This window comes from Aptenodytes patagonicus, chromosome 2, assembly GCF_965638725.1.
Source record: "Aptenodytes patagonicus chromosome 2, bAptPat1.pri.cur, whole genome shotgun sequence".
NCBI lineage: Eukaryota > Metazoa > Chordata > Aves > Sphenisciformes > Spheniscidae > Aptenodytes > Aptenodytes patagonicus.
This window is the reverse complement of record NC_134950.1, coordinates 32145560-32173201: the sequence shown is the minus strand read 5'-3', so window position 1 is coordinate 32173201 and position 27642 is coordinate 32145560. Positions and strand designations below refer to the sequence as shown.

Sequence of the window (27642 nt, the reverse complement as noted above, 5' to 3'; positions counted from 1 at the left end):
GATAGGAAGAAAGACCCCTAGACCTGGTATTCCATAAAGGGAGCGTTCCCTACAGGATTCTTCCCTTCCTTGGTGATTCATGACCTTAGACTATTTATTTGTGTTATCTAACATTTCTTAAAAAACCTGATTGCAGCAGCAGCAGCAACTTCAGAGCGTAACTCTTCAGAATTCCTCCTCCAGTGTGTATTAGAGCCAGCTGTAGCATGGGAAAAAAACCCTCCACAAACAAAACCACGTAAAACTTCCTACCGAGAGTTGCATTTGTTATCAGTTCTACCAGAAATGCAGATTTCTGGCAGGATAATTGCTACTGCTTCATAGCTACGTTTCAACGAAGGAATAGAAACCGCAGAGAGAAAAATCAAACTACTTAGTGGTCTAATGGGACGCAGAGAGTAAAAACAATTTGGGACAGACGTACCACCTAGAACGGGAGCTTTCCATGTCCCTTTTCTTCACAACCGTGACTCCCCAGAGCAACAGAGAGACCCTTAACACAGAGGTGAGGGCAGTGGGGTACTGGAAAGCACGCTGCCTCGGCTACTCCTACAACCGCCAGGGGCGGGTTCATGAATTAGTGAATTTGCTCCCTTCCTTGAGTTGGTTCAACAGGACTGTTATAGTCACAGTAATTAATGGCTGTCACAGTGGGAAAGGTATGAAGTGAGGGTTTTATATGGACTCATGCTTGATTCAAGACTAGTCAGCATTTTAATTGATTTAGGAGTATACAAATCAAAAGCAGAGAAGTGGCATGGGCAGACTGCAAGTGCTTTGGAGGATAAAAAAATCCAGCAGGATTATTAAATTTAAGATGTAGTATTAAAAAAAAAAAAGCAAAACCCCAGTAAGATTAAGCTGGGTACAATGTATTAAAATCTAAAGCTAAGGGAAAAAAAAAACATTGTAAATCAGTGGCTGAATATATTAAATCATTCCAAAGGTAATTGTCTTAAGAAGAAAGCAGAAAAGAACAAAGTGTTACTGGTTGCAATTCTTGTAATTACTTCACTCTGCTACAATTCCAGTTTGAATACTCCTCTGCTCATCGTGAAGAGCACAGAATTCCACTGTCAAATTCTCATGAATGAAATAATTGAAAGTTGGCTTCTTCTGTACTAAAACTGCAGCAGTGAGCGAAATGAGAAGGAAATGGGTGGAAATAGTGTCAGAATGGAAGCAAGCGCACCAGAAAAAATGCAGTATGGGACAGACTTGGGAGCCACCTCGACCAGGATGTTCAAGGCCCCCGTGGGTTGTACACCTCCAATTTTGCATGTCCCTTAGGGGGGGGTAACCATCCATTAACCAGTAACATAGGCCAAGAGATACCACATGGCTGCTCAACGAATTCACATTTTTCAGCTCAGTTTAATTAAAAATCAAGGTCCCCCTAAACAAAAATGTCTATTCATGTGATACTAAATATTTTGGGTCAGCAAAATATCTTATAAACCTTAAAGACAGAGCACAACAAAATTTCCATTCCTTTGCCCTCTCGTGACTAAATTGTAAGTTATATTAGCGTTTTCTTTAGTGACTAGATTTGCAGATATACCTGAAGTACTTCAGAAATTCCTAGCACGTATGACCCAATCACCTTTTCAAGATTTTTAAAACATTTGTAGTTGTAAACCTAACACTATTTCAATACACACAGTTCAACCTTCTTTTCAAATATGTAAGTGACATCCAACAAAAGATTACATGAATTTTCAGTAAGGTGTCAAAACTTTATTGAGTTCACTCAACATCTATGAGGATTGATGTAGAACATAAAAAAAAAAGATTACTTCCTTTTTTATTTTAATCTTCAACAGAAGCACAGTAAGTTTTCTGGTGTCTCGTTACAGAATTCTCATTCATTTTCATGCAGACAATTTTTGGTACAAACAGAACTCGCACCAAAAGTTGACTAACTGTAGGAAATCACTGAGGTAAGAAATGTCTCTTCATAATAGTATTTTTATCCTTTTAGTAGACAAAGCGTTGAACATTTTTTTCTACAATGGAAGAGAAGACAGGTGTTTTGTCCATAGTTTTATTTTACCAGGAAGGTTTATACACTTCTGCATAAAGGTCATTGTATGCACAGCCTGAAGTACAAAGCTCCCTTTGAAAACTCCAGCACAAAGACACTGCATATTGACAACATTAAACAACGATGTGGGTGGTATAGGGCAAAAAAAAGATTAAAACAAAACAGCATTCTTCCTATTTGGAGAAGCAGAATAAAACAAGGCACTTTCAGTAAATAAGTGAAGAACAGAAACAAGCTGCATCACAGATTCCACAGAGCTGACCCAGAGCACTGTAACAAAATTCTGCAGTAATGAACAAGTAAAATACAAAAAGGCACTACATAATCCTCTCCCTGCAACTCCCCTTTCTCAAGCAATTAGCCAACTGAACTTGGCACAATGGAGTCTTAGTTATAAAGTGCATCTCCTGTCTTAATACATTTTGAAAAATAGGCTATAGAACACATGTAGCAATATCCCCATGTGTACAATACATTGAAACAAAAATACACTGCAACTAGATTCAATCTAGTTACGAACTGTGCAGGAAAAAATATGGCTTCTTTACAAGTCTTTCAATCATCTCCATATAATCTGGAATATTTTTAAACAAACATGAATGTATTAGCAAGATGGTAAGAGGTAGTGTTCCAAGTAAAAGGCAAACTCACCAATTCTGTTGTTACATGGGTATATAGCAAAGGTATCCCAGATTTTAAAAGCAGCATTACTGAACAAAAATTATTACAGCATGCTATCTTGGGATGAAAATACACAGTGTTTTGGGGGTCTCATATTAGTTCCTTCAGCAAAAATGACCAGTTTTTTGTTTTGTTTTTTTTTTTTTTTTAAAAGGTCCAACTATAATCCCATTTCGTAAGTACTTTTCTCTTGGTACTGTAAGTTTTCCTATTGCATTGCATTAAAATCTCCAGAGAAATTTTCTTCAACTTTAGAATTTAAAAACACATTCTACACTCTTATGAAACGTAAGATGAGTCCATTTTTACTTCAACAAGCATTAATTTATGGCTATGAGAATATGAAAACACAAACACCAAACAGATGAACACATCAAATGTGTCACATCAGTGGCAACATATGACTTGCTAGTTAGATGTGTTTGATGATTTAATGGGAAGTTTTTGTCACTCCGCTAGGAAACTCAGCCAAATTGTGTATGTACGCTACCTAAACTTTAGCTGATTTTAGCCCTTATTAGACTTTAATATATTAAATATATAAAGGCTAGATAAAAACTGAAATCAAAGCAGCACTGGGTATATTTCTTACATTAATAATTTGTAAGGATTTATGTAAACATTCAATATGTGCATTCTTGCTCTTTGCTGTAAATTCTTCACAGCTACTACATGCCCCTACCCACAGAGCATGTCCCAAACATGAACCTTTCCCAGGTAACAGCAGCTGCTACTGATCTATTCTTCTTCATCAGCGGTATATGCTACTTCAGCAACTTCAATTTCTGGTACAGAATTTTCAGCCAAAGAGCCACTCCAGCACGCCTCATGGTTCTCTTTATCTGAGCTGCAACAACAAATCAATAAGCTTTGTCAAATGGAAACTAATATGATTCTCCATAGTCATTTTATGCCTGCAATCCACAAAACATTTACAAAGCTTGTTCAACTTATCACTTATTCCAGATCTAAAATTATCTATCCCGAGGGCCTTTATGAAACATGGGATAGCTACAGAGAGGTGCAATAAAATGCTAAATTCCTCAGCTGTTCAGAATTTATGCAAGACCAAACATTTAAAAACATACTTAAAAAACCCTAAAATATAATAAGTAAAATAACAGTATTTACCAGCTGTCCTCACCCAGGGTACCCTGGTCTGCTTCTACTGCAGAAGACTCCACCTCACCACTGCACTCACTTTCTTCTCCTGACATTTGACGAGTCATGTTTCCTAAAGATAAATCCCTACAACAAATAAGAACAGAGTACCACCAATCCATACAGCAAACATTCATCACTGAAGAGCTGTTTGTTTCATTTTAAACTTTGCAGTTTCTGGGAACCTATCAATCTCACTCCTACATGCCCCATTTCTTTTATTACTACAGAGATGCAGGGCTTGCACTGGATAGCTATTTAAACAGTTTATTTGCTCCAGCTGCTTATTCCTAAACTAAATTCAATCCTCTGGATGCATCACAATTTAGTAGCTTTACAAAATTCAAATCCCAGAGGAGTGATTATGACTTTAGGTAAAAAAAATTACAAGCAGATAATTTAAGCCATGCACATCTTGCCTAAATGGCAGAAGAATTACAACCAAAACACAGGTCAGAAGGAAGACAGGCAGGATGATAAAAAGATTTCTTCAACAGTTTCCCAAGTCTCTCATTGTAATTTTAGAGTCACATATGAAGTTTCAGAGCAATACGTTTTTCCATTAATGATAAAGAGACAGGTAGTATTCTTTTCTTAACAGCAACATGAGTTGGCAGTCTGACTAGCCTGGCTACAAATGGGAATATGGTCATGTAAAATTGTAAAAAACCCCTTGTTTCCAAAATATTGCTCTGTGTGAAAACATCTGTCAGTGTATTGTTGAAAGCTGCCACTTGAATTGGAAAGAAAAAGCTTGAACAATTTTGTGTTGAAAGTGGTATTATTATATTTCACCCTCTTTTTAAATTACTCTAACTACTACTGTTTCTATAGTTTTATTTTAATGCACACCTTTTAAGTAATACCTCAGCAGTATTCTCTAACATGATTACTGGCCTACGTTTGGGCCAAATGCAGCATGGTATGTAAAGGCCTACAAGTCTGATGCCTTGTCCAATTGTCCTCTCCTACCTCACATACATTTTAGGTACCTGGCCTTTAGAACATATAGGCAGAAGATGCTTACTTCTTGTTGGGCATCAGATCAAAATTCCACTTCAACAAGGCCAAAGGCAGACCCGTTTCTTTTGGGTTCAATTTCCATCGAACAAGCTGAATTTCTTAAACAACGTCACGGGTTTACTTGGCAACTTTTACAACTAGAAAATCACAGGAGTTATTTTCCATTAAGACTTCAGATACTACTTGGCTGACTTTCAATAATTTTAAACATCTGGGAAACTGGCAGGGTGTTTGCATGTTAAAAAAAAAAATCTATCTTCGGGGAAAGCACTAAAAAATAAAATCCCTTTTTGCTACTCATGCCTTCCTATTTTATTTTGAATCTCACGGAATTTCCTATCATGATGTTTTAGCCAAATGCGAGTTATTTAATTTTTATTGGCTATTTCACTGTTTAAGCCAGCAGTAGTCAGAACTTTCTCATCAAACAGGGAAAGCATCTTTCAAATGTAATTACTTGCCTTCAGGAGTAAGTGACAAACTGAATATAGTATTCAGATCAGACTTTTCAATAAGCCACAACAATTCCATTTAAATCCTTTTCCAAATGTAGTTCACTTAAACCTTATATCCAAAGATGCGATTTGTTAGTCAGCCCACATATGCTAGACTCAACAACCCAAGCAGTATTAAAATAACTTCTAAAGGGACCATGGGAATTTACTCCTTTGCTAAGGAAACCCCACAATGACTGACTCAGCAGGTCTATCGAGACACTGAATAGCCCAACATCAACTCCCCTGGGCCTGCTACAAAATTTAGTAGACAGGCACCATAAAGTTTTATTATAGAACTCCACTATTTTTTTTTCCTTAGATTTAAATGGATGATCAGCGGCATCATTCCAGGCAATTCAGAACAAAGTTGAAAACATTAATACAGACATTTGATTGCCTGATCACTACGCTCTGTCAAAGCTTTGAGTACAGGTAGAATTTTATAACTCAAAGCAATTTTTCCACTGCTCTCATCTCTAGCAGGGCATTTCACATATCCAACATTTCAGAAGCAGAAGAGAATCTTTGCCTTATCTTTACAGGACTTAAAGGATTAGGAAACATAAACCCAGTTACTTCAGAGGTAAAAAGATGGGACAACACTTTCTCAGTCATTTGTACTAAACAACAACTTGTTAGCCAGCATATGAGAAAGAGCCTACTGAAAACATTGCTTTGTGTGTGGTTATGTGGGGAAAATTGTTTCCAAGAATACATTTAAAGCTGGTGCTTGTGACTACATAGACAAAATGCTTTCATGGAAAGAAACTCCTAAACGCCCTAAAAATTTATACCTACCTAATTCTTCTTTCAATAGCATCTATGTGAAGTTGCTTTTCACTTAACAGTTTCTTCAGCGATTCAACCTCCCTTTGTTTTTCAAGCAGTTCTTTTTGTAGGCGGTAATTTGTTTCCTCCAGAGTTTCACAGAAAGCCTAAAAGACAAATTTAAGAACATCTTCCATTTAATTTCAATGGACTGCCTTTATTGATTTTTTCTTTTAGAAATATCCACCTGTAACAGAATTGTAGCTGCTTTTCTTTGTATTGACTACCATGAAGAGCTATATAAACTTAAAAAAAGTTTTGTCTTTAATAAAACAATGCCACTTTGCTTTGAACAATTAATTTATTTTACTAAACTGCAATGCAAATATTTTATCACATCATTTGTCTCACAAGAGACTTTAGAAAGAGGTCTCTCTCCTTTGGTGCGCGGTTCCCAATTTTGAACCTTTTTGCTTACATGGAACATCAGCTGAACTCCCTACTCCCCTTTTCGCTCATATAAGCTTTGCTTTCATGTGACTTGGAAGTCAATTTGAAAGTATCTAATTATTCCCAAGATGCTAGGAATATTTGATAAAGTGCACGTTCTTCCCTTACCCAGATAAAGACAAAGTTGTACAGTTCTGTATCAAATAGCTATTACAAGTATGATAGTCATGAGAGTCAGAAGACCAATACAAAAACAGTTTGAAAAAGTTTAATGAAATGCTAAGAACGCTAACTACTCAACCATGATAAGTGTATGTTTGTATATTTGACAGTGAGCAATCTCTAAACTTAATGTGAAGAGCCAACGTATAATGCAGTGTCCACTGAATGCAGGAAGTGACGGAAGCGTTGGCACAGAGCCTGCTGATCCATTACTGGAAAGAGCAAGTCTACCAACAGTAATGTGCAATTCTGATTTAATAATTTACATGTTCTCGCTAAATAAGAAACCCACGTAGGCGGCCTTCTTGGCTTAACATTGCGTGCAGCTAACCACTAATTCACGGAATCCACTGAATATAAACATTTTACATGAGCTCAGTTAAGAACAATGCTGTTAAGAGACTGTTGTCCTGAAGTTTTAAAATGGGCTACAAACATCAAGAAGATACTATTCTTTGCTTTAACTGAAGCAGACTTATCAACTTTAAAAAATTAAGTTTTCCTGTAATTATACAATTCAAACAAATGTAGTGTTTTTCAACCCAATAACCATTTTTTTTTTTTCCCCACCAAGTTTTTTATTGACTCAGATAGCAAATTTATCTTGGTTGACAGGCATTGAAGACCAACCATGAGTTAAGCCACAGCTTTATTCACATCTACTAGAGCCGAGAACATGTGGCATGCAACTTATTCTTCACACAGCATTTTTAGTGATTGCTTTAGCAATCATTCCAGTTAAGCCGTCATCCTGTTTCATCCAAGCCAGTTAAGTGAATTCTAGTGTATTTTGTAAAACTGTTCAGGGTTGCTGGTGCCCTAGCTGAAAATTGGCCATTATTTCCTTAAGAATATAATTGTTATATTATTTCTACCTTTAGATTTATGCATATGCAAATTTCCCTATTCACAGAATAACTAAAAATATTCCATGTGTTGTGAACTGTTTCATTGTTCTATATGAGAACTGAAGAAAGCCTTTTGGAAAAACTCATCTCTAGCTGCAATCTGTGTATCAGCTGCCCAAGGAAAGGAAGTCACTCTTCACAACTGACTAAGAAAACATCAACATATTCTGAAGGATGCTGTAATAGCAGAAAGGTGAACGAAAGCTGAGAAAGACCTAGCAGGGAATTGTGTATAATGAGGTATCTTGCTCCTTGAAGAGCTGGACACCTGGAGTCTGGTACAGTTCTAAAACCCAGGTGGGACCAATTTTCCCTGTAAGTTCTGAAAGGGCAACAGAACTAGGCCAGCTGGGAGAGAGCTTCACTTCCTTCTTCAGTGGATCATGAAACACTGATGGCTGGGAAAGGACCTGTGGAAACAATTACCAAGGGTATGTGTATATTTTGCCTACATATGGCAAATTCTGCCTGACCAGAATTTTATGACAGCTGTGTCCGACAACTTTATAAAAATGATTAATAGCCAAAACTACAACAGCACAACTATTTTAATAGTTTGCCTAAAACGCTATGGTGGAAGAACAACCCTGAGACTTCACCACGGCATGCATGATCAAAATCTCTATGAAGGCAGTACTTACATTTCTTAATTATCTGAACAAATAATTCCTGTAATTTTTATTTCTTTTCATCAACTTAAATAGTTATGATGAAAAGTGACTGTATAGAAATCAAATATGAGCTCATAACACAAAAAACCATACCAAATCCTTCAGATGTACATAGTAATGTAGCAAGAGCCAAGGCACTCCCACTTACTTGCAAAACAAACTGGTAAGTACAAATTTAGTTGAAGGAACATCACTTAACATTGATAATTCCTACAGCATTAACAACATACGTGCAATTCCAAAACACATTGTTATTCTATAAAGTAAGAAAACTAAGACAACCTGTTCTAGACAGACTTGGCATAGCTCTGCATGCCAGTGAAACATACTTCTAATAAAAATAGGCTGCAGCATACAGTATTATTTGTTCAATGTGCTCATATGCATGTTGAAAGGCTGCTGTTTTACACCACTAATTGACACTGCTCAGTTATCTGCAAGAACACTATTTTTGGTGGTCAGAATTAATCCTTTCATTACATTTCATAACAAGAACATTTTACTGCAAGACCTAAAGTCTAAGGTGTACACATTGTGACGAGTTGAATGTAAACCTACAAAAACTCTCCTTATATTCAGTAGTTGCCTTTTGTAAGTAGTTGCCTTAAAAACAAGTTTCATCCACTGATTGTAAGAGGCAAAAAGGAGATTATAACTTGGGATAGGGATCAAGTACAGCAGTCAAAGATTATCAGCGTGCACCAATAATCAGACTGTGTCAGTTTTAGAAATACATCCATTTGCAAGTTTTTGTGAAAGAACAGAAATAGAAATGTTTCATACCGTTCAGCAGATTTTACAATGTCCTAACAACAGCTACTGCCTTTTGCATTCTCTTTTTAAATCATACTACATAGCACTTACCCTGCTCTCTTCTAGACTGTCAAAAGGACCCGGAGGATCATCCAGACAAAGAAATTCTCTCACTGCAAGGCTTTACCAAATAAAAGAGAGTGAATTACTTGATGTACAAAAAAGCAACAATACTTAAATATGATGATATAAGGGCAGTATTTAAGGGACACAAACATCTATCCTCAAATTTACTCCCAAGTATTCAAAATAATGTTAACAAACTATTAAGTCTCAGTTGTATGTGTTAACCAGGGACAGTATTTAAAAATATGACTTAAGAAGTTGCACAAGTACAGTTAAGAGTTTTCAAACAGAGTAAATCAATTTAGAACATGGTTTTTTAAATCTTCAGAGAATTTGTTGCCACATGACAACTGACAAGCAAGTTCATCCTTTTGGTATTGAAAAGGTTTGAAAAATTCACCTGGTGAAAAATAAATATTAAAAGATGGATGAAAAAGTATGCTGCTAAAAACCATACGCAGATCCCTTCAGGAAGTATCAGCGGAACTAAACATGGGTACTGAAACACGCTTACATGTCTCCATTGCTAAGATCATAATCCACTGACATATACACAGTACATAATTTTTATATATATATACACAAAGTATATAATTTTTTTATATATATAAAAGAATAGTAAGTTATAAAAGAATAAGAAGTGACAAAGTTAGTGTGCCATGGATACACTACATAGCATCTCTAAACACACATTTTGAACTAATGCATTCAACTTAAGGTTGTGTAGAACTGTGTAACGGTTGTCATCCCCCTCTATGCATTATTTTGCAAAGGCCAGAAGAAGGAAGTATGTGCAATCCTGTGGTTTACTTTAGAGTATTTTGAGCATCTTGCTCATTCTGTCTTCCAAGTTTAGATTACTTTTCACAGAACTCAACATCTCCAAACATGTCCCTTCACCCACCTTTCCTGCTCTGTTGTATTCAATCATCTATAAATAACTTCCAATCAGAATACTGTATTCACAATTAATTAGCAAGTAGTAACTTATTAGCAATTCTGTGCTTGCACTCACTACTACAAATTTTTAAGTCATCTCCCACTGCAATGAATGCACAAAAATGGAAGATATGAATCCAAACTAATCACCCGTCTCTTCCTCCCACCTAAGTCCCGTGGGAAGGTGAGGGCAAAAGGAAGTAGTTTTCTGTCTTCCGCTGATTCTCTGCATTTGAGGCAGACACAAAGTAAACACAAGAAAGGAAAGTTCTTTTACCTACTGTCGTGGTACCTACTTACTAATCTAATCAAACAGCTTCAGGTTTAGCAAGCAAAATGGGGAGAGAACTTTCTTCAGCAAACATTAATCATTGATTATGCCATCACTTTTAGTTTTAGAAAGGCTCTGAAGAATATTTATCTAACATACGTTGAACCTTTATTTTGATGCTGGATTTTTGTAAGCCTGTTTTCAAGTGCTTATTGCACATGTGAAGATACAGGTGGGTTTTTTTGGCCAATGGTTGGTGAGAATTCTTGTCTTCGTATCCACTTTCACCTCATCAGCCTTTACACCAACCTGAAAAAATTTCTCCTATAATTATGATCATTCCTTTCCCCACTGAATCTATGTGACAAATGTGATAAAACCTTCCTTTTTCAAGCCCTCTCTACTGCTTTACATCCATCAATCCGTGATCTGTGCAAGCCATAGCCTAAACCTGTACTATTAAAACACCTTCTCCCACGTACTCGAACAAATAAATTTCTGCTACTTAAACCAAGACTATCACTCCAATTAGCACAAAAAATGACAGATGGTAACAAGTCATTAGTTAAATTATTAGAAAACATAACCTCAAACCAAACGAAAGGTTTTTCAGGCATATAAAGTACATTTTCAAGGAGAAGAGCAGGGTGGGGTTTTTTCCCTCTCCAAATAGTTTGTTTGAAGTGACCCTTTTCCAACATGATGCTCAAGTCCATTTTTTAATGGTTGAATTGTTCTTTTCATAAAGATGAAAGTTGTTCTGAATGAACTCACATATGCCTAATGCAGAAGAATGTTACGTGGAAACACTTCTGTTCACCATTTTTCTTCAACATCTTCATCCTTATTCACACAGTTCAGTTCAAACATTTTAAAAGTATTTAATTTCTACATTTTGCTAGTAATTTTTTTGTGTTAAAGGGTAACATTAAAATGGCACAACATGCAGTAATGCTTGTGAGTGAAAAAGGAAACATCCAGAAAAATACATGTGCAAAAATATCCAATCTACATATATCATCTGCTTACATCAGGTCAAACCCATTTTTTTTGTTTTCCCTACAGCTGCTGGTAGAAAACTGTGTCTTTTTCTAGAGTTTTCAAAAACTTTCTTGAAATTGAAAGCTTTAGATTCATTATTTTACATAAGGAAGGCAAGAACCTTAAAGCCACAGGTCACTGAAAACATGGTTTCTTTAACTAAAATATGCACCTGATGGCATAAACTTTCATTTGCAGCCTAGCTTTACTCTGAGAGTCTGCTTTGACCCTGCTCTCCCCTCCATGTGTTACACCTCTTCCTTTCATTTAACAAATAGGAGAAAATTCTGCCTTAAAAGTATCACAGAAATCTTCTACATCACATAACAGATTGCTGTACATGGCTTCTTTCTTTGCTCTTATGCTAGCTGACATCCTTCTCAAGAGAGGCAGCAATGCCGGTGTACACCAGCATTAAGAAGGGCTGCAAGGGACAGTGCCGCACATGGGATCCCTGACAAGAGTCAACAGCTGAGTGAGTTCCTCCCTTTCAACCTTCTTACACAGGGTGGAGGCAGAGGAGAGCTGTGTCATCTATATAAAGCCAGATGACACTTCTGTTTAGCAGGTTAAATTTCTTTCTCATACTTTGTGGGTTATATGAAATTTTCTTGAATGCATTAAACTCCATGGGTGGATTTCAATTTGATCCTTCACTGAATCTTCAATACAGGGCAAAATATGAGAAGAAATCCATAAAACGCAGAATCTAAATTTAGTCACCCGCATACCATCCTACATTTGATCTTTAAACTACTTGTGAATTTGGTTTTATTAAAAAATAGGTATACCAAATGAGGTCTCCTATCCCTGAAGTGCAAATATTTCCCATTGTCAATATGTCTCAATGATAATACAGTGTATAAAGAGAAATGAAAGAGACTTCTCAACAAAGAGAAAAGGGTCATTTGGTTTTGGTGTGACCCAAGCAGTTTGACCTATTTGCAAAACTGTAGAAGTAAATGGTGGGCTTTTAAGGAGGAAGCAGGGTCAGATGCTCACCACTGCTCATGTAAGGTGCAAATATTAATTTCCATTAATAACAACTTTTATTCTCTAAGCAGGTAAAAAAAATCAGATCAAGTCTCCCTGGTTTTAATCACTTCCTGAGGAATCCAGACCTTCCACAGATCCAAACATTACAACATAAGCCATACCAATAGGTTATAAAGTTTATTAAAAAGCCTTAATCTTCATGCAGAGCCTTACACAGCCAAGATCAGAGTTTTCCTCAAAACCACATTTCAGTTAACTATCTGTTCATTAACCAAAGTACAAACTGATTCCACAAACTTTTACATTCCCTTTTGTATCTGATGAGCGATGCAGTCTAAAAGTTATGTTTTGGATTTTTTTTGCCTTAAATTATGACAAACACTATTTTGTCCAATATGGACCATCATCAAGACACAAACAAGCTAGATGAAGTACCAAACTAGCTGCAACAACATGAAGCATAAAGCCTTCAGATCTATTCAAGCAGACCAAAAGTCCATCCAGCATACCAGTCTGCCTCCAGCAGCATAACATAAGTGACATTGAGAGAGTAATTCCTTTTTTTTTTTTTTGGCACACCTATTATTGTGTAATTTAATAATCAGGAAGTTCTTAAACTTCTCGGCCACATATTTCACCCATATAATCATGTTTAATAGCCACCGACAGAGAAACTCACAGGTTGATCCCAATTTCCTTTCGAAACCATTTAAGCTTTCTGTCTCTGACATCTCACAACAAAGCTTCACAACTCAGCGTGACATATTGAGATATGACTACGAATCATTCAAAATACTAACATTCTTTACTCGTCTTCCCTATCCCCTTGATGATTTCATATGCCCCATTTAGCCAGCCCTTTCCCAAGACAACAGACTGAAGAGAAAAGTACTCTTCTTGCAGGAAAGTCTGTCTGTAGCTCCATCTGTTCTTGTTTGCCTTCTCTGTACTTCCAGCAGACCCTCTTTTGAAATGGAATGCTGTGTTTTAGCACTGGACTACATGGAAGTGCAATTCAGATTCCCACATCAATAACTTTTCCCCCCACTCGCAAGTTCCTCTTCAGCAATTTTTATGCAACTTTTTGACTATTGCCGAATACTGAACTGATTTAGAAAACCGTATCCATACCAGTAGCTATTTTCCAGGTTGAAAAAAACAATTGAGTTTATGATTCTGTATGTATGTACTTACTGTCATTTTGCACTTCATGACATGAAATTTAATGTTAGTAACTCAGTGCCTCAGGATCCTTCTACAATACTTCATGATCTCATGGTCCATTCCCTTTTCCAGATAATTTCCAGATATTCTGAACATCAGCGTCCATAACTGTGATCCAGCATTCTATATGTAATATCCCTAAGTTTCCATCAACCCTTTTCCCCTTGTCTTTCAACCATTTTATATGAACTTCCTCATAACTACTTTAAGATAGATTTCCCTCTGAAAAAGACATTATTGCTTTTCCAAGTACTATTTTTGTTTACCTGCTTACGACTTTGGGGTTTTTATTACAAGCAGTACCAGAAGGCAGACTTACTAATCTTTAGTCCCCAGACTTAACAGTCAAATGCCTTATAAAAATGTGCCAAATGTAGTAATAGCCATTCTACTAAAAAGTGAAGTAGATATGAGCATTAGATGGTCTCAAACCACAGCTCAGCAATTTTACATTTTAGTTCCTTTAAAATTCTTGAGGGAATGGTGTTTGCTCTAGAGAATTTCTTACTCTTCCTTTTTAATGACGTTTCAGATGAAGACAGTTCCTCAGACTCATTCCCCAAAGTATCTCTGGTACAGCAACCTCACAACTTTATTTCTGGTGTTGGAAAAGGTTTTTAGAACTAGCTGCTCTACCTCTAGCATCTTGCTTACTAAAATTCTCTTTTGGCCTATATTAAAATGATCTTACATTTCATTTGCCAGAATTATGTTCTACTCATCTTCAAGCTTTGGAAGAATCTTCCACTTAGTATGAAAAAAGATACCATTCAAAGAGACTTCTGCACTTTGTTGCTTAAACACATCATGTTTTTCAGACTCTTGTTAAGCCTTTTTTGATTTGTGGTTTACATTTACTTATGTAAAGCAATCTATAAAGGTACTTCTATTGCTATCATGTCATGTAAATTAAAAACCTTTAGTTTAATACACATTTTAAGAATTAATTGCATGATAGTGTAGGTACTTTCCATTATGAAAGCCTAACATTTAATCTCAATATAAATTAACAATGTATCAATTCTGCATTCGGCACACAGAAGTAATGTTTTAGGAGTAAACATGGGATTAGTCTAACATTTTAATTATTACAGCTTTTAGTTAGCAGTTAACCATGTACAATTCAAAATACTGCAATTCCCCTTTTTTGCTTAGGTTAAGATGGCATTAATTTAATAGGACACTAAATAATTCACATAATGACCAAATGCACAACATGAGTGTTAATGCAATTTCTTACTATGTTGCTCAAAGATATACTGCTAGAATCTAGGAGCCTATATGAGGAGTTTGGACACAAAAAAATCCAAATCCACAAGGAAAGTTTAATCACATACCAGTTAGCAATATCTTTGTGAGCTACTAGGTTCTGGAGGAATGCTTGTAGTCCCAACTGTCGATCTTCCAAGAAGTCAGGATTATAATTATCCTTGAACCAGCGCTTTGGTGGAAGGGCCAACCGAAAGCCCGGAAACATATCTTTTAGCTGAAATAGAAATCAAAGCCAAAGAAAACCAAGAAAAAAATTCTTGATGAAATACCGAATTTGACACAGGCACTGACTTTACTCAGAATTACAGGATCTTTCTGTCTTCTGCTAAGTTCAAGCACAAGGTAAGCCCCAATCATAAGTACAACCCAAATTATAGCATAAATTGTGGACACAGTTCTGTCACTTGCTGTGTTGCCTTATGCAATCAAATGACCTCTAAATTTACCATATAAAAATAGGAATGAAAAATTTTGCTTTGTTATTTCATGTCTCTGAGTCTGCTATTTAATAATATAGTAAATATAAGAAAATTGTACATAAGAAAATTGTACGTAAGTAAAAAGTATCAGATGAGTAAGCATTTCAGTGGTGTTTCTTCTAAAGTACTCAGGGATAATAAGTACTATATAAATAAAATATATAAAAACCCATTACAGACCTACAACTCTGCAACTCGTCTTTTTTGGGGGGCTAGCAGAATGAATTACAACACATGCATGAGATACTTCTAGTAAAGAGTAGCTCCTTGTACATCCAGAATATTAAAATTTCAATAGGCATGGGTGTGGCTCAAACCCTAGTACTAACATGCAAAATTGTATTTGAGTTACTTAAATAGTAATGGGGCATACTCAATGTCAGAAATACCTAGAATTTTTCTTCGAATTCAGAAATGAAATACGCAAGTGAATGGAAGCATAAGATTATGTAACGATGGACCTGTCCAAGGATGCCAATTAATTATTTTTCTAATACGCATGAAGATCAAGAAACCATTAATGCTTTCATAAAAACCAATTTTTAGATGCCTTTTCTTAGAAGGGATGCTTGACACAGAAAAATCTCGAAGAGTATTTATAACCAACAGGAAAAAGCAAACAGGTTTTACAAAATCTAATGTTCCTCCAACTGCCACAAGAATTGTTACATCTTTTTCTGAAGACAGGATCAAGCCAGCTTCTGTCAGGGATGTACTGCATACACCTAATATATTCGTATGAATGTTCCAGTGACAGGGATTCCAGAACCTGCCTTGAAAACAGTTTAGCACTCAATGTTTACAGAGCTGCAAGGTAATTCTTCAGTGGGTGTCTTGATCCTTGCACGGCAAAATTTAAGCCTTCTGACAATAAGTTTTACTTAACTACTCCTTACGGACCCATGGAAAAAAGCTGATGGGTAGCTCTTTCAGCAGATTACGTTTTTAAAAAGTTGAAACAGATACTGTATTTCAGCGAGAATCTCTCTACACAGTTTAAAGGAAGAACCAGGTTAGCAGATCACCCTTGCTCATGTAAGTACCATTTCACAGCACAAGAAGGGTGCTTTTTTAATATCACAAGTATTGTATATTCAAATAGCCCGTAACTACTAGCTTCTTATTTATAGAATTGTTTATTGTCAAGGCCTTGCTCTTTATTTCTGCATTTATTTAAGTATGTGTTTTCCTCTTCTCTTACTGAATTTCATCTTGATATTAGACTACTCTTGGTATTTTTAAGTTTATCTTTGGTCATCCAAAATTCCTTCATCTCTTACCAAGTTACCATTAATACCATATACGTAAGTATCCTCTATGCTCCATAACCCCGCTTGAGTTAATAAAATACTGAATAAAACTGAACCCAGAAAAGATAACAAAATGAGTTCCTGTGTTAGTTGTGGAGAGGACCACAGATAACCATTGCTGGGAAAGCTTTTCAACCACACAGATTTCTGCTTAATGGTATTTTCCTTGTCTGGTTACGTAGATCATGTAATTTATTTCTAAGGAAATAGTATGCATACCTACAGATTACTCTTTTTGTGCAGGAATAAAGTACGAGAAAGCTAGCTGCTGTCAGCAGACTTATTTTCAACAGCAGAGTCTTGGGGCATTCTTTCTTGAACACTCCTCAGACACAGCAGGAAAAACTGTGGGTCAGATGAGTTATGCTGGCTGTTGTATCTTGCTTGGATCCAGCGTCTTTCCTAGATGTCTCTCCCCACATCATCATGCATGTCACATGAGGCACAGTATCAGGGAGAAATGGTTAACTTCTTGGTTCTTAAGGCTGGCCATATCATTATTTGTTCAACATCTCTAGCAGCATAGTAATAAACTTCACAACGTTCTTTTCCCATCGTTTTTTGGGACCGAAGAGTATTTTTCACGTACTTCTCCAACCCACTAGATGTTCTTAACAAACAAAACCTATGCACCTAGCCAAATGTCTGTATTTCAGCCTTTGCTCCTAACCCCTCAAATTGTCATGTTCCAACATCCACCAAGATTAATTTTCTTGTTAATATTACAGCAAAAGACAGTATTTCGGTCTTTGCTGTATCATTCGCTGTTTGCATCCCATAGTCTGCTCTCAAGTAATAGATCTTTTATTTTACTGCCTCCTTGCCTTACTTCTGTCTCTAATGATTTATAGAACTTTACCTATTGCTCTTAGCATCTTGTGACAGTCCATTTTGCATCTCAGCACTTCTGCCTTAGCCTTTAGAAGTCTGTACTACTCTCTTTGTGCTGATCTCTATTTGTATTTTTTAATTACTTTTGACTTTGAGATCATTATGTGGCTTCTTGTGTACCCATACTGGCAATATCTCATCTTTCCTTTACATTAGACTACTTTGCCATCATCTTCTATTTGTCTTCTTTCAGTACGTATGGAGTTTTCATAACCTTTTAATTGCCTGGAAAGTAGATAGCTTTGTCATTCAAATAACTTGTTGCTCACACTTGAAATCTGGTCTTTTCAAGTCTTAACCTGCTGCTGCACTTACTCACTTCATTCATGAAACGAGAGTTCATGGTTTTGAGCTCTTTTACTCCCATTCATTTCTATTTTATTAGCTGTTCCTTACTAAAAATCTTCAGAAACTAGTGGAAGTACAAGACACTCTCTAGGATCCTATGGCTATCTATTTTGCCTTCTTTATTTTCTTTGAGAGATCAGGACGAATAAAGAACACTATTACTAAAGTTCACTAGCTCTTCTATTAGCTGAGCTGCATTCATTCATCTAGCCCTGATTTTATCTACACGTCCCCATTGTGACACCGTTCCTATTCTGACATTTTCTCCATTTTTAGCCACTGCCAAAGTCCATCTCTCAGTTCAGTTTGGAGCTGCAAGTATATGCCTGACACATACAAAACATACTGCTCTTTTGTCTTTACCTGGTCTTCCTGAAAAGCCATTCCCTCTCCGTTAATACTTCAAACTGATTCACATAGTGATTGATTATTCAATTCAGTTGGCATTTAATGCCAAGTTTCTAATACCATTTCAGGGAATGAATGATTTGCCACCAACCTCAAGAAGGATGGTGGGGAAAAGGATTTATAAGGTAGTATATTTCTCTTGTTTATATTGGATTTCTAGGAGATAGGGTACAGAAAATCCTGAAAGTATACATGCATGCAACTTCATGTCTATATTTGCCATTAGAGAACAAGGAATTGCAAGTGTTGCACCGTGCCTTTTGAACCACTGAGGTGTGCATATAACCATTTACTCTTCAGTTTGTAAAACATTATGCTTTTTATAATACAGAAATGCCAGCTCCAGGAACTGAAACATATCATAATTCTGAAACTTCTAGAGAATTACAGAATAGTAACATAATAAAAGTTTAGATGTATACTGAAAGATGAAAAAGCTTCAGTCAGTGACACAAGGGAAAAATAAAAGTTCTTTTTAAACAGAAATCCTAATACCTATAAATCGTGCTAGAAGCCAAACCTTTTTGACAAAGATTTGACTGCAAAGACTAAAGACTTCACTTGTAAAATCTAAATATCTATTCTAAAATGAATACCTGCGGCATTTTAATTTTTCAAACTGCTGATAACCACACTAAAAGTCAATGCATGTAAGCCAGTTCTTGACCTATATCTGACATAGCTGACCAAAATACAAACTGCTGTATGACTTGACTTCTGAAATTTGAGTTGAAATCCCCAGAACATCATCTCAAAAGAAGTCAGGCTTTTGCCAATACCAAGGCATTCCTTAATTTAGCATAGACTGAATTAAAAGACAGAAATTTCTTCAGAAAGAAATCTCTGAACTAATTCACATTCAACAATTTGTGGTAGTTTTAGACTGCACTGATGTTTTGAAGGTACCCTAAAAGATATCCAAATAGGTCAAACCAAGAACCCAGAGAAACGTATACGCTCAAGACCATATTCAAAATCTCAGCAGAATTATGTTCTTAGTTGATTAGGCACATTGATCCAAGGAGAAGAAAAGGTATACAAAAAAAATCCCTTACTGTGGGTAAAAAAAGGGAGTGTTAAAAAGTTACAAGTTCGAACATGAAAGAACATAATAGCAGAAAATGCGTTAAACTTGCAATGAAAGATTATTGTTAGGAGTGGACAGCAAGACAAAGAAAAGTGTAATTCTGTTTTTCTACTTTTATGCTTCTATAGAAACAATGCTAAATGGGATAGCCAAACGCTATTTACCAATTAAAAAAATTTGTGCTTTTTAGACAAACATTTTTTGCTTTCAATATTCTAAAAATATTAAGTTGCTGACCCAGAACTCCTATTTACCCAGCATCTCTGTCTTCAGCTTTAAAGATCTGATACAGTATTTCACAATTAACTTCAAAGACACTGAAAACAACTGAAGACTGACCAACATACAACGAACTCCTTATGTTCATGAAACTTCAGTTTTATCATGAAAAAAGCAGAGCTTGTTGCACTGAAAAGGACCGAATAATTACTGGATCATTCCTGCAAGAGAATACATGCCCCTAGTTCTATTTCCATGCAGGGGATACAACTATTAAAAAGTTAATTTCCTTTATCACCTAGACTAGGAATAAATATAAAGTATGAAGCACACTAACAGCTTCAGATAAAGACATACCTTCTTTATATTAGCTGTGGTTGTTTCATGTGTCTTTGAAAAAATGAGGAATAGTATGTTTTTCGTTCATTAATATAGTATGTTTTATATGCAGTAAAAAAGCAAGAAAGGAAAAAAAGTGACAAAAACCATGAGAGACAAAGAAAATGAAACATGAAAGAAGAGTGAGACAAGTTAGCTGAGAATTTACTAGTGTATAATTCTCACCTTGTCATTAAGCCTGGAGAAGTCAGTGTACCGTCTGAAAACCACCCAACTTTCCTCTGGACTTCTTTTTACCAGTATTTTGTATACCTGTGTGGAAAACCAGGAATATCAGAAAAATGTGCAGAACTTCATGCTGCATTGGCTGGAAGGCTGAAGTTATTCTTTATTTCTTAATGAAACAAAACTCGTGGATAAAAAAATCCTTAACTGGATTTAAAAAAAAAAAAACTTAATTATCAGTACAAACAGTATAAATTAATTTCAGAATTTAAGGAAGGAGTTTCTATAATTCCTAAATACAGACAGAAAATAGTTAAATGTAAGAAAGGGTTTGTGAAACTGCATCCAGATTTCTTCCCCAGGAAAAAACAAGTCTCAGCTATCAAAGAGGTAAGTGAAGTATGTTTTAGTGATCTACTTTAACCTTTGCTGAATTACAGTTTTACTCATTAATCCTTGAGGCCAATCTGTTTTTAAAATGACTGTAATAATCAGGTACTGAGTGTTACATTGTTTTAAAATGTCTCATCTGACTTGCTTCACAAGGAAAAGTGATGCAGGATAAAAATAACATCCTCCTTTGGTTCCATCCTCCTTTGGTTCCATATGTCTTGAACATTAGGTTTTGTCTTTCCAGGCACAATATCACCACTTCCCTAGATAACTGCATTAGAACGATAATGCTAGCACTGTAGAACTGAAGTAACGGATCCTTTGAATCAGATTTAGCAAGACAACAGCACAGCAGTACCATTCTCCTATTTAAAAGCAAATGGATAAATAAACCAATAATAATTAAAAAGAAATCAATTACCTTTTAGAAGCACTGATACTCAAATGCCTGAACACAATGAATCTAACAACATACAATTTTGACTAGAAAATATTAAACAGTGTCTAGGAAAGAAGGGTTCTCATGTCACAACCTTACTTTCTTCAATGTAAGGAAAAAGAGGCTCTGCAATTATACTGGGTTAGCTTTCCCAGTCTATGTGTTCTCTAGTCAAAAAAAAATAAAATACAAGGAAGAAAAAGGTATTTTGGGAATCAAAATGATAAACGATCCCTTATAGGCATTTAAGCAAATTCTATTTAAAACATTTTCTAATCTGTTACATAGTAAAATCTTTTCCAGTATTTCATGTCTTCACAACAGGTTGTCTCAGCTGATAAATGTATTTATCTTATTGCAGTCCCAGCATGTGGGACTGCAGTGCTATCCAACTTCTGTACACGTGTGAGACTGTTTTTAGCATTTTTGTATTCTATAAATATATTGAGTTGCAGACAGTTACACAAACTACAGATAACTACGGTGCAAATTAAAAGCAGTTTTTCAGCGAGTATTTCTCTTATCTACTTTTTAAACACAGAATTCCACTTTCAAGCATCATCATCTATGGAAGTCAGGGACTGTGATAGAGGCAATATTTCAGTCATTAACAAAAAGCTATTAGCTTTTGAAATTCAAGCTGCAAGACATGCCTATGAAGCCAGCATTAAAATGTAATTCTTGTCACACGTTTTCTGTATAAATGTTTGTCTAAATGTTTTAGCTTTCTTGTCATACCAAAAGTATAAACAGTTTCATTTTATGAAAATTTCATAAAGCAGAACTGCTATATAAAATTATGAAGACTCTTTGCTAGTACACATTAAAACACAGAACAAGCAGCTTTGGAATATGCTTGCGGATTTACTTGCTAATCAGTATTCTATTCTATTCTTTTATTCTACTAACAGTTCTGCAAAGGCATTGCTTACAAATGCACACATGAAAAAAATCCAGTTAGTCTGACCCTCACTTTGAATGGTTTCCAAGTAAATATTAGACAACTTAAAAAAAGTCTTGACAAATTATGGTCAACTTAATTGTAATAAGGAGCACAAGCAGCTCGTGATTACTGGCTGAAAAAAATACGGTCAACCTGAAACAAACATTTTCGGTTTTCTTGCCAAAGTTGAAAAAAGTTTTGTTTTTTTTTTCTTTTTAAGATTTTTAATTTATGAACAAGAAAAACTAGAGTATTACAAAACCAACTGCCAGTTCCTTCACACAAGGTCTTGGGAAAAAACTACAAATGAATTCAACAAATTCACATAATTCCAGTCAATCCTGAATTGCCTTATTCCACAAATACAAAATATTCAATGAAAATATGCCAATATTTAGTAATAATCTCTGGCTGATTCAGCATCTCGTTATCATTTCTAGTTGGCTTAAAAAAAAAAAAGAAGTGCCAGTCGAACGTTCCAGGACTGCTAACTCATTTGAGACCAATTGCTTACAGAGATGTTTTTCAGCCTAGGTTTTTTGCCCATAAGCTTCAGCAGCCATGTACTCCAACAGGCACTAACATTTAACTCTTGAAGTTAGTGCATCACCCAGCTTAAGTAACTCAGATTCATATTTTTGAATGCATCTCATAACTATGAGATGCTAACAAACAGTAAAAAAAACTTCAGCAATTGAGTCTCCTCTCTTTTACAGGTGATTTCAGTTTAATTTCCACTGTCTTCCATCTCCCTGATTTTGCACTGCAGAAGCAACCAAAATTTCTAGAACTAATTACTTGCTGGTTTTAATGCACAATAGCAAGCTTATTTTCAACATGCAACTGAAAACAAACAGTTAATTATGTGCCTTCAGAAACAAACACAGCAACAGAAGTGAATTCAGAAAGAGCAAAAATGCATCCAAGCATTTTAACGACGAAGAATGTTTCATTTGTTCTGTAACCTGGCCTTCTACATAAAATAAGGAGTCAAAGTTGTCATTGTAACTACAGTTGAACACTGGAATATGCACACTGGAATACGCCTTGGCATATTTCCAGACTAACCCTTGTCAATATAACAATACCAATCATTGTTTTAGTTTTGAAGGTATTATTTAAAAGGAATCTTTTAATCTACATGTAAAAAAAAATTGGCTCTCCTCTTATGCTACCATGCATGAAGATGTTTGTTGTGGTTTAACCTCAGCCAGCAACTAAGCCCCACACAGCCGCTCGCTCACTCCCCCCTCAGTGGGATGGGGGAGAGAATCGAAAGGGTAAAAGTGAGAAAACTCGTGGGTTGAGATAAAGACAGTTTAACAGGTAAAGCCAAAGCTGCACAAGCAAGCAAAGCAAAACAAGGAATTCATTCACTGCTTCCCACTGGCAGGCAGGTGTTCAGCCATCTCCAGGAAAGCAGGGCTCCATCATGCGTAATGGTTACTTGGGAAGACAAACGCCATCACTCCAAACGTCCCCCCCTTCCTTCTTCTTCCCCCAGCTTTATATCCTGAGCATGACGTCACATGGTATGGAATATCCCTTTGGCAAGTTGGGGTCAGCTGTCCTGGCTGTGCCCCCCTGCCAGTCCCCCATGCACCTGCAGCCTTCTCAGTCAGTAGAACATGGGAAGCTGAAAAGTCCTTGGCTAGTGTAAGCACTGCTTAGCAACAACTAAAACATCGGTGCGTTATCAACATTGTTCTCCTCCTAAATCCAAAACACAGCACTGTACCAGCTACTAGGAAGAAAATTAACTCTATCCCTGCCGAAACCAGGACAATGTTAGAAACTGAAAAACTTATGACAAGACAAGCCATCATTCTCAAATAAAAAGCAGCATTATCTAATTCTTTGCAAAAAAAGCTTGATGATTTTACTAGTATTTCAACTGTCATAAGGGCACTAGATTCCACGCTTTTCTAATCTAGAAGAAAATAGGAGGGAAAAAAAGAGTTTCTCTACTATTTCCTCCTCCTTACCTATTTGTGATTAACTTTGCTCCCTGAAGTAACATAATTAATAAATAATTAGTAACAAACAACTATCAGTCCCACAAGCATTGCTGAATTATCTCAAAGAAATGTTTCAACCACATCCACAAAAACAAATGCACAAATGCGTTAATATATTTATGGCATGTAAAAAAAATTGAATTGCCAGCTACAGTACACTTTAAGAAAAATCAATACAAATCAGTTAAGCTGGTGTTCTGTCATGAGATACTGCATATGTGACATCTCATTCAGATGTTTTCAGAACAGGTTTCCCCTTATTAGAAACTAAACTTAGCAATGCAAAAAGCTGAAAACTATGTGTTTCCACTTTAATGCAAGTGTTGTATGTTACTAGTAACTGTAAAAGGCAAATATCAGGGTGTCTTATTCATTTCAAATAAAAGACTACATTTCATTTAAGATGTTTAACTATGCAGAGCTTCTACAAATTCAATTTCACAAGGAACTGTAACTTTGCAAGGAATTCTTGACTTTTCCAGGAGAAATTGATACCTGAAGTAGAATGAATTCGTTCTATTCCACGTACACAATTACAGGAAAGACTGCTTCTGAGTCTCAATTTTCCCACCTGTATAACAGGAATGATATTTTCCTGTCAGATGGCAATACTTTGAAGCTAAATTGGTATTTGTAAAGTACTCCAACATCCCTGAACTGCAGGATTAATTACTGAAAGAGAACGCAAAGTACATTCAATTGTTATCTTGTCATTACAGGATGAACTATACTATCCCCAAAACTTACAGTGAATTTTGCCCTTTCCTCCATCACCTCATAACCCAGTATAGTAGGCGTGGACGGTCGATCTTCCCAGCTCCTGGAATCTGTATTCTGCTCTATTTCTTCTACGGGCTGAGTACAGTATTCTATGGATGTATCCATACCTGTAAATTTAGTCCTAACAAGTGGACTACTACACGCAGATGATGTAGAATCAATCTGGTCAGGCACGCTCATCTTTTTAAAACTACCAACTGTAGAGTCCTCCAGCTGTCCTTTTGAGGAGCTGGAACTTGTCGAGACGCTCCCAAAAGAAGAACTTCTTTGGTTTCTGTTTGTAAAGCTGGATGATGAACTTCCAATAGGAATAGGAACAGGAACGTACGGTGTTGCCATCCTTGATGAAAAAACCCTCAGTTTTTGGTCCAGGAGCTTAAGGTTCATTCACTGTATAAGCCATGTTTTCTCTTCTTTTCAAGAACAGTACCTGCAGTGAAGGACAGAAAATATTGTTGTAATTTTTAAGTGACAGCAACACTAAGATATTGCTTTAGAAGAATCTGTATCAGCATTGCGATGGTACATAGCAGTATTGATGGTTAAACATTTTCACAAGGACTTTGGCATCACGTAAAATGCTGCTTTTAAATTGCATCTCTACAATTTGATGGACAGCTTTACAGGAGTTCTCTGTCTTTCACAGCTATTAAAATGACAGAAAGTTAAAGTAAGATTACAAAAGAGAAATCTTTTTGTCCTTTATGATTTAAGTGCTATTTTGTTTTATTGAAAGAGTCAGCAATTTTTAGGCCTACAAGAAGCTGGTGTCGTTTTAATGACTGTTTAGTATAAACAGTACAAAAGCTTTTCTCAGAATTGCTTCTGTAAGGTATCTGGAGCAGACTACACGAGCCAAACATGCATGCAATAATATGCATGACATGAATCAAAAGATAACACAGTAAACAACTTAGGTGAAAAACATATTTGCATATATTACGTGTTCACTGAAGTATAATGGATCTGTTTTCAAAGTGAAGTATTTTTTCAAAACAACTCTGTTGCATGTAATACCGCAGACATTTGTAACAACGTTAACTGGGCACGTTTTCTGTAGCTTGAATTGGAGCAATTAAGTTTTACAAGCCCACACATCAAAAGCAGTGTTGTAATAGCAGCTAGTTTTCCATTCCAGCAGATTATAATGGAAAAAACAAGTTCGGGGAAAAAAGATAAATAAAAGATTTTATATTTTTTCTTCAAGAACACCATTTCAAGCCAAAATTAATCTTTTGTGTGCATGTGTGTACATTTCTAAAAAAAGCAAAAGAAAATTAAGACAGCAGTATCAAACTGCCAAAAAAGCATCATCTCCTCATTTTAACAAAGTACCCAAGGAAGAGCTCTTACAAGAAGGAAATTAGATGCCACCTCTTTGGATTAACAGGATATGAGTCACCACTCATTTCACTCAAGAGTATACCAATCAGTCACAAGGCTGCAGGCAGCTGTGAAATGGGAAACCATCAACCTGATTCAGGTCATACATATAATCAATCATCTACTGGAGCAAAAACTAAATGAGTTTCCTAATTGCCAGGGTGAAGTGATGCTTTCATTCTCTTGCTCTAAATAAATCTTAGAGGACATGAATAAGGAAATAAATATGAAATGAACCAGCATCAACAAGAAAGACTAAAAAATGCTCTTGAAAGAATTCCTTGAGTGAAGGGAAAAAAGCAAACTTCCTCATCCTTTCAGCTACATAGGGTAATCTTCACACACTCTGTATGTCAGAAAGCTCAGGGGACTTGACCAACAAGAACAATTTCAAACTGGCAGTGACTCTTCGGGAGCACTTCCGCTTCACTGCGGGATGAGGCTGGACACTTGGCAGCATCTGAGGGAGCAGAAACGTTAGTATCATAAACCCCTGCTGATTGACTTTGCTGGTCAGGTACAGGATTTGGACTACTCAGCAGCTTCTGTTGCAGCATAGTCCTGTGCTTGGTTGTGTGACTTAATCCCACGTGTCAGACAGCTGACCTGCTTCAGCCTCACATAGTTTGAAAGAAGCAAGTCACACCTGTCTTGGAGACCAGACATTCTCCTGGAGCTAGACCAAGATCTAAATCCCTTTTTCCACCTGTATCTCAGTAAGTGAATCTGTTTTCTGCCTCGAACAATAAACTTTGCAATAATTTTTTTTAATAGAAATAGAAGTATCAAGACATGAAGTATTCCCTGGTAGATTTTCTTTAGCAATATTCTCATCTGTATAAAACACCAGACAAGGTAACTCCTTTTTCACTTGCCACTTTAGTGACTCTTCCATGTTACCAGCATAAAGAATTGAGAGCATCCCCTTAAAGGATGCCCCACCCAGCTACGTTCCTGTGAGGTGCGGGATTAAATCCCTATAAACAGAAGAACCCAATTGAGTCCAGGTTTGAAACAAATCGAAGGATCTGTAAATAAAAAAAGTGGTTATTATCTTCTGTTGCACGATTTTATGAATCTGAACCAGGAAAGGAAAATAAGCCCACATCTCAGGGAATCTGGTGAAGTGCACCCAGGAGTTCATGGAACTTTCAGAAGAGAAAAAGCCTGTGCTTTTCAGCACTTTTTGGAATAAAAAACCAAAACAAAAAACCAACCACAAACCACGACGACATTTTCACCAGTTACAATACTTGTGAACAGTGTCTTTTCTAGAAGAACTTCTTTCTTTAAAGTGAAATGCCAGTCAAGAACTTACTATCTTGAACTTATA

The 27642-nt window shown here is 36.2% G+C and overlaps 1 protein-coding gene across 5 annotated transcripts in view; it reads right to left on the bottom strand.

The window, feature by feature from the left end:
- Positions 1-1722: 1722 nt before the first annotated feature.
- SNX16 (sorting nexin 16) overlaps positions 1723-27642 on the bottom strand; it is a 28664-nt gene continuing 2744 nt past the window's right edge. For 3 of the 5 annotated variants that reach the window (XM_076329486.1, XM_076329487.1, XM_076329488.1), the window contains 7 exons: positions 24894-25356; positions 20354-20440; positions 15113-15261; positions 9290-9359; positions 6205-6341; positions 3857-3973; positions 1723-3572 (listed from right to left, as the gene is read on the bottom strand). In XM_076329486.1, the coding sequence (XP_076185601.1) occupies positions 3464-3572; positions 3857-3973; positions 6205-6341; positions 9290-9359; positions 15113-15261; positions 20354-20440; positions 24894-25313 (1089 nt within the window). In that variant the 5' untranslated portion in view covers positions 25314-25356 and the 3' untranslated portion in view covers positions 1723-3463. The remainder of the gene's footprint in view (positions 3573-3856; positions 3974-6204; positions 6342-9289; positions 9360-15112; positions 15262-20353; positions 20441-24893; positions 25357-27642) is intronic. The other 2 variants (XR_012994590.1, XM_076329489.1) reach the window with 2 other exon arrangements.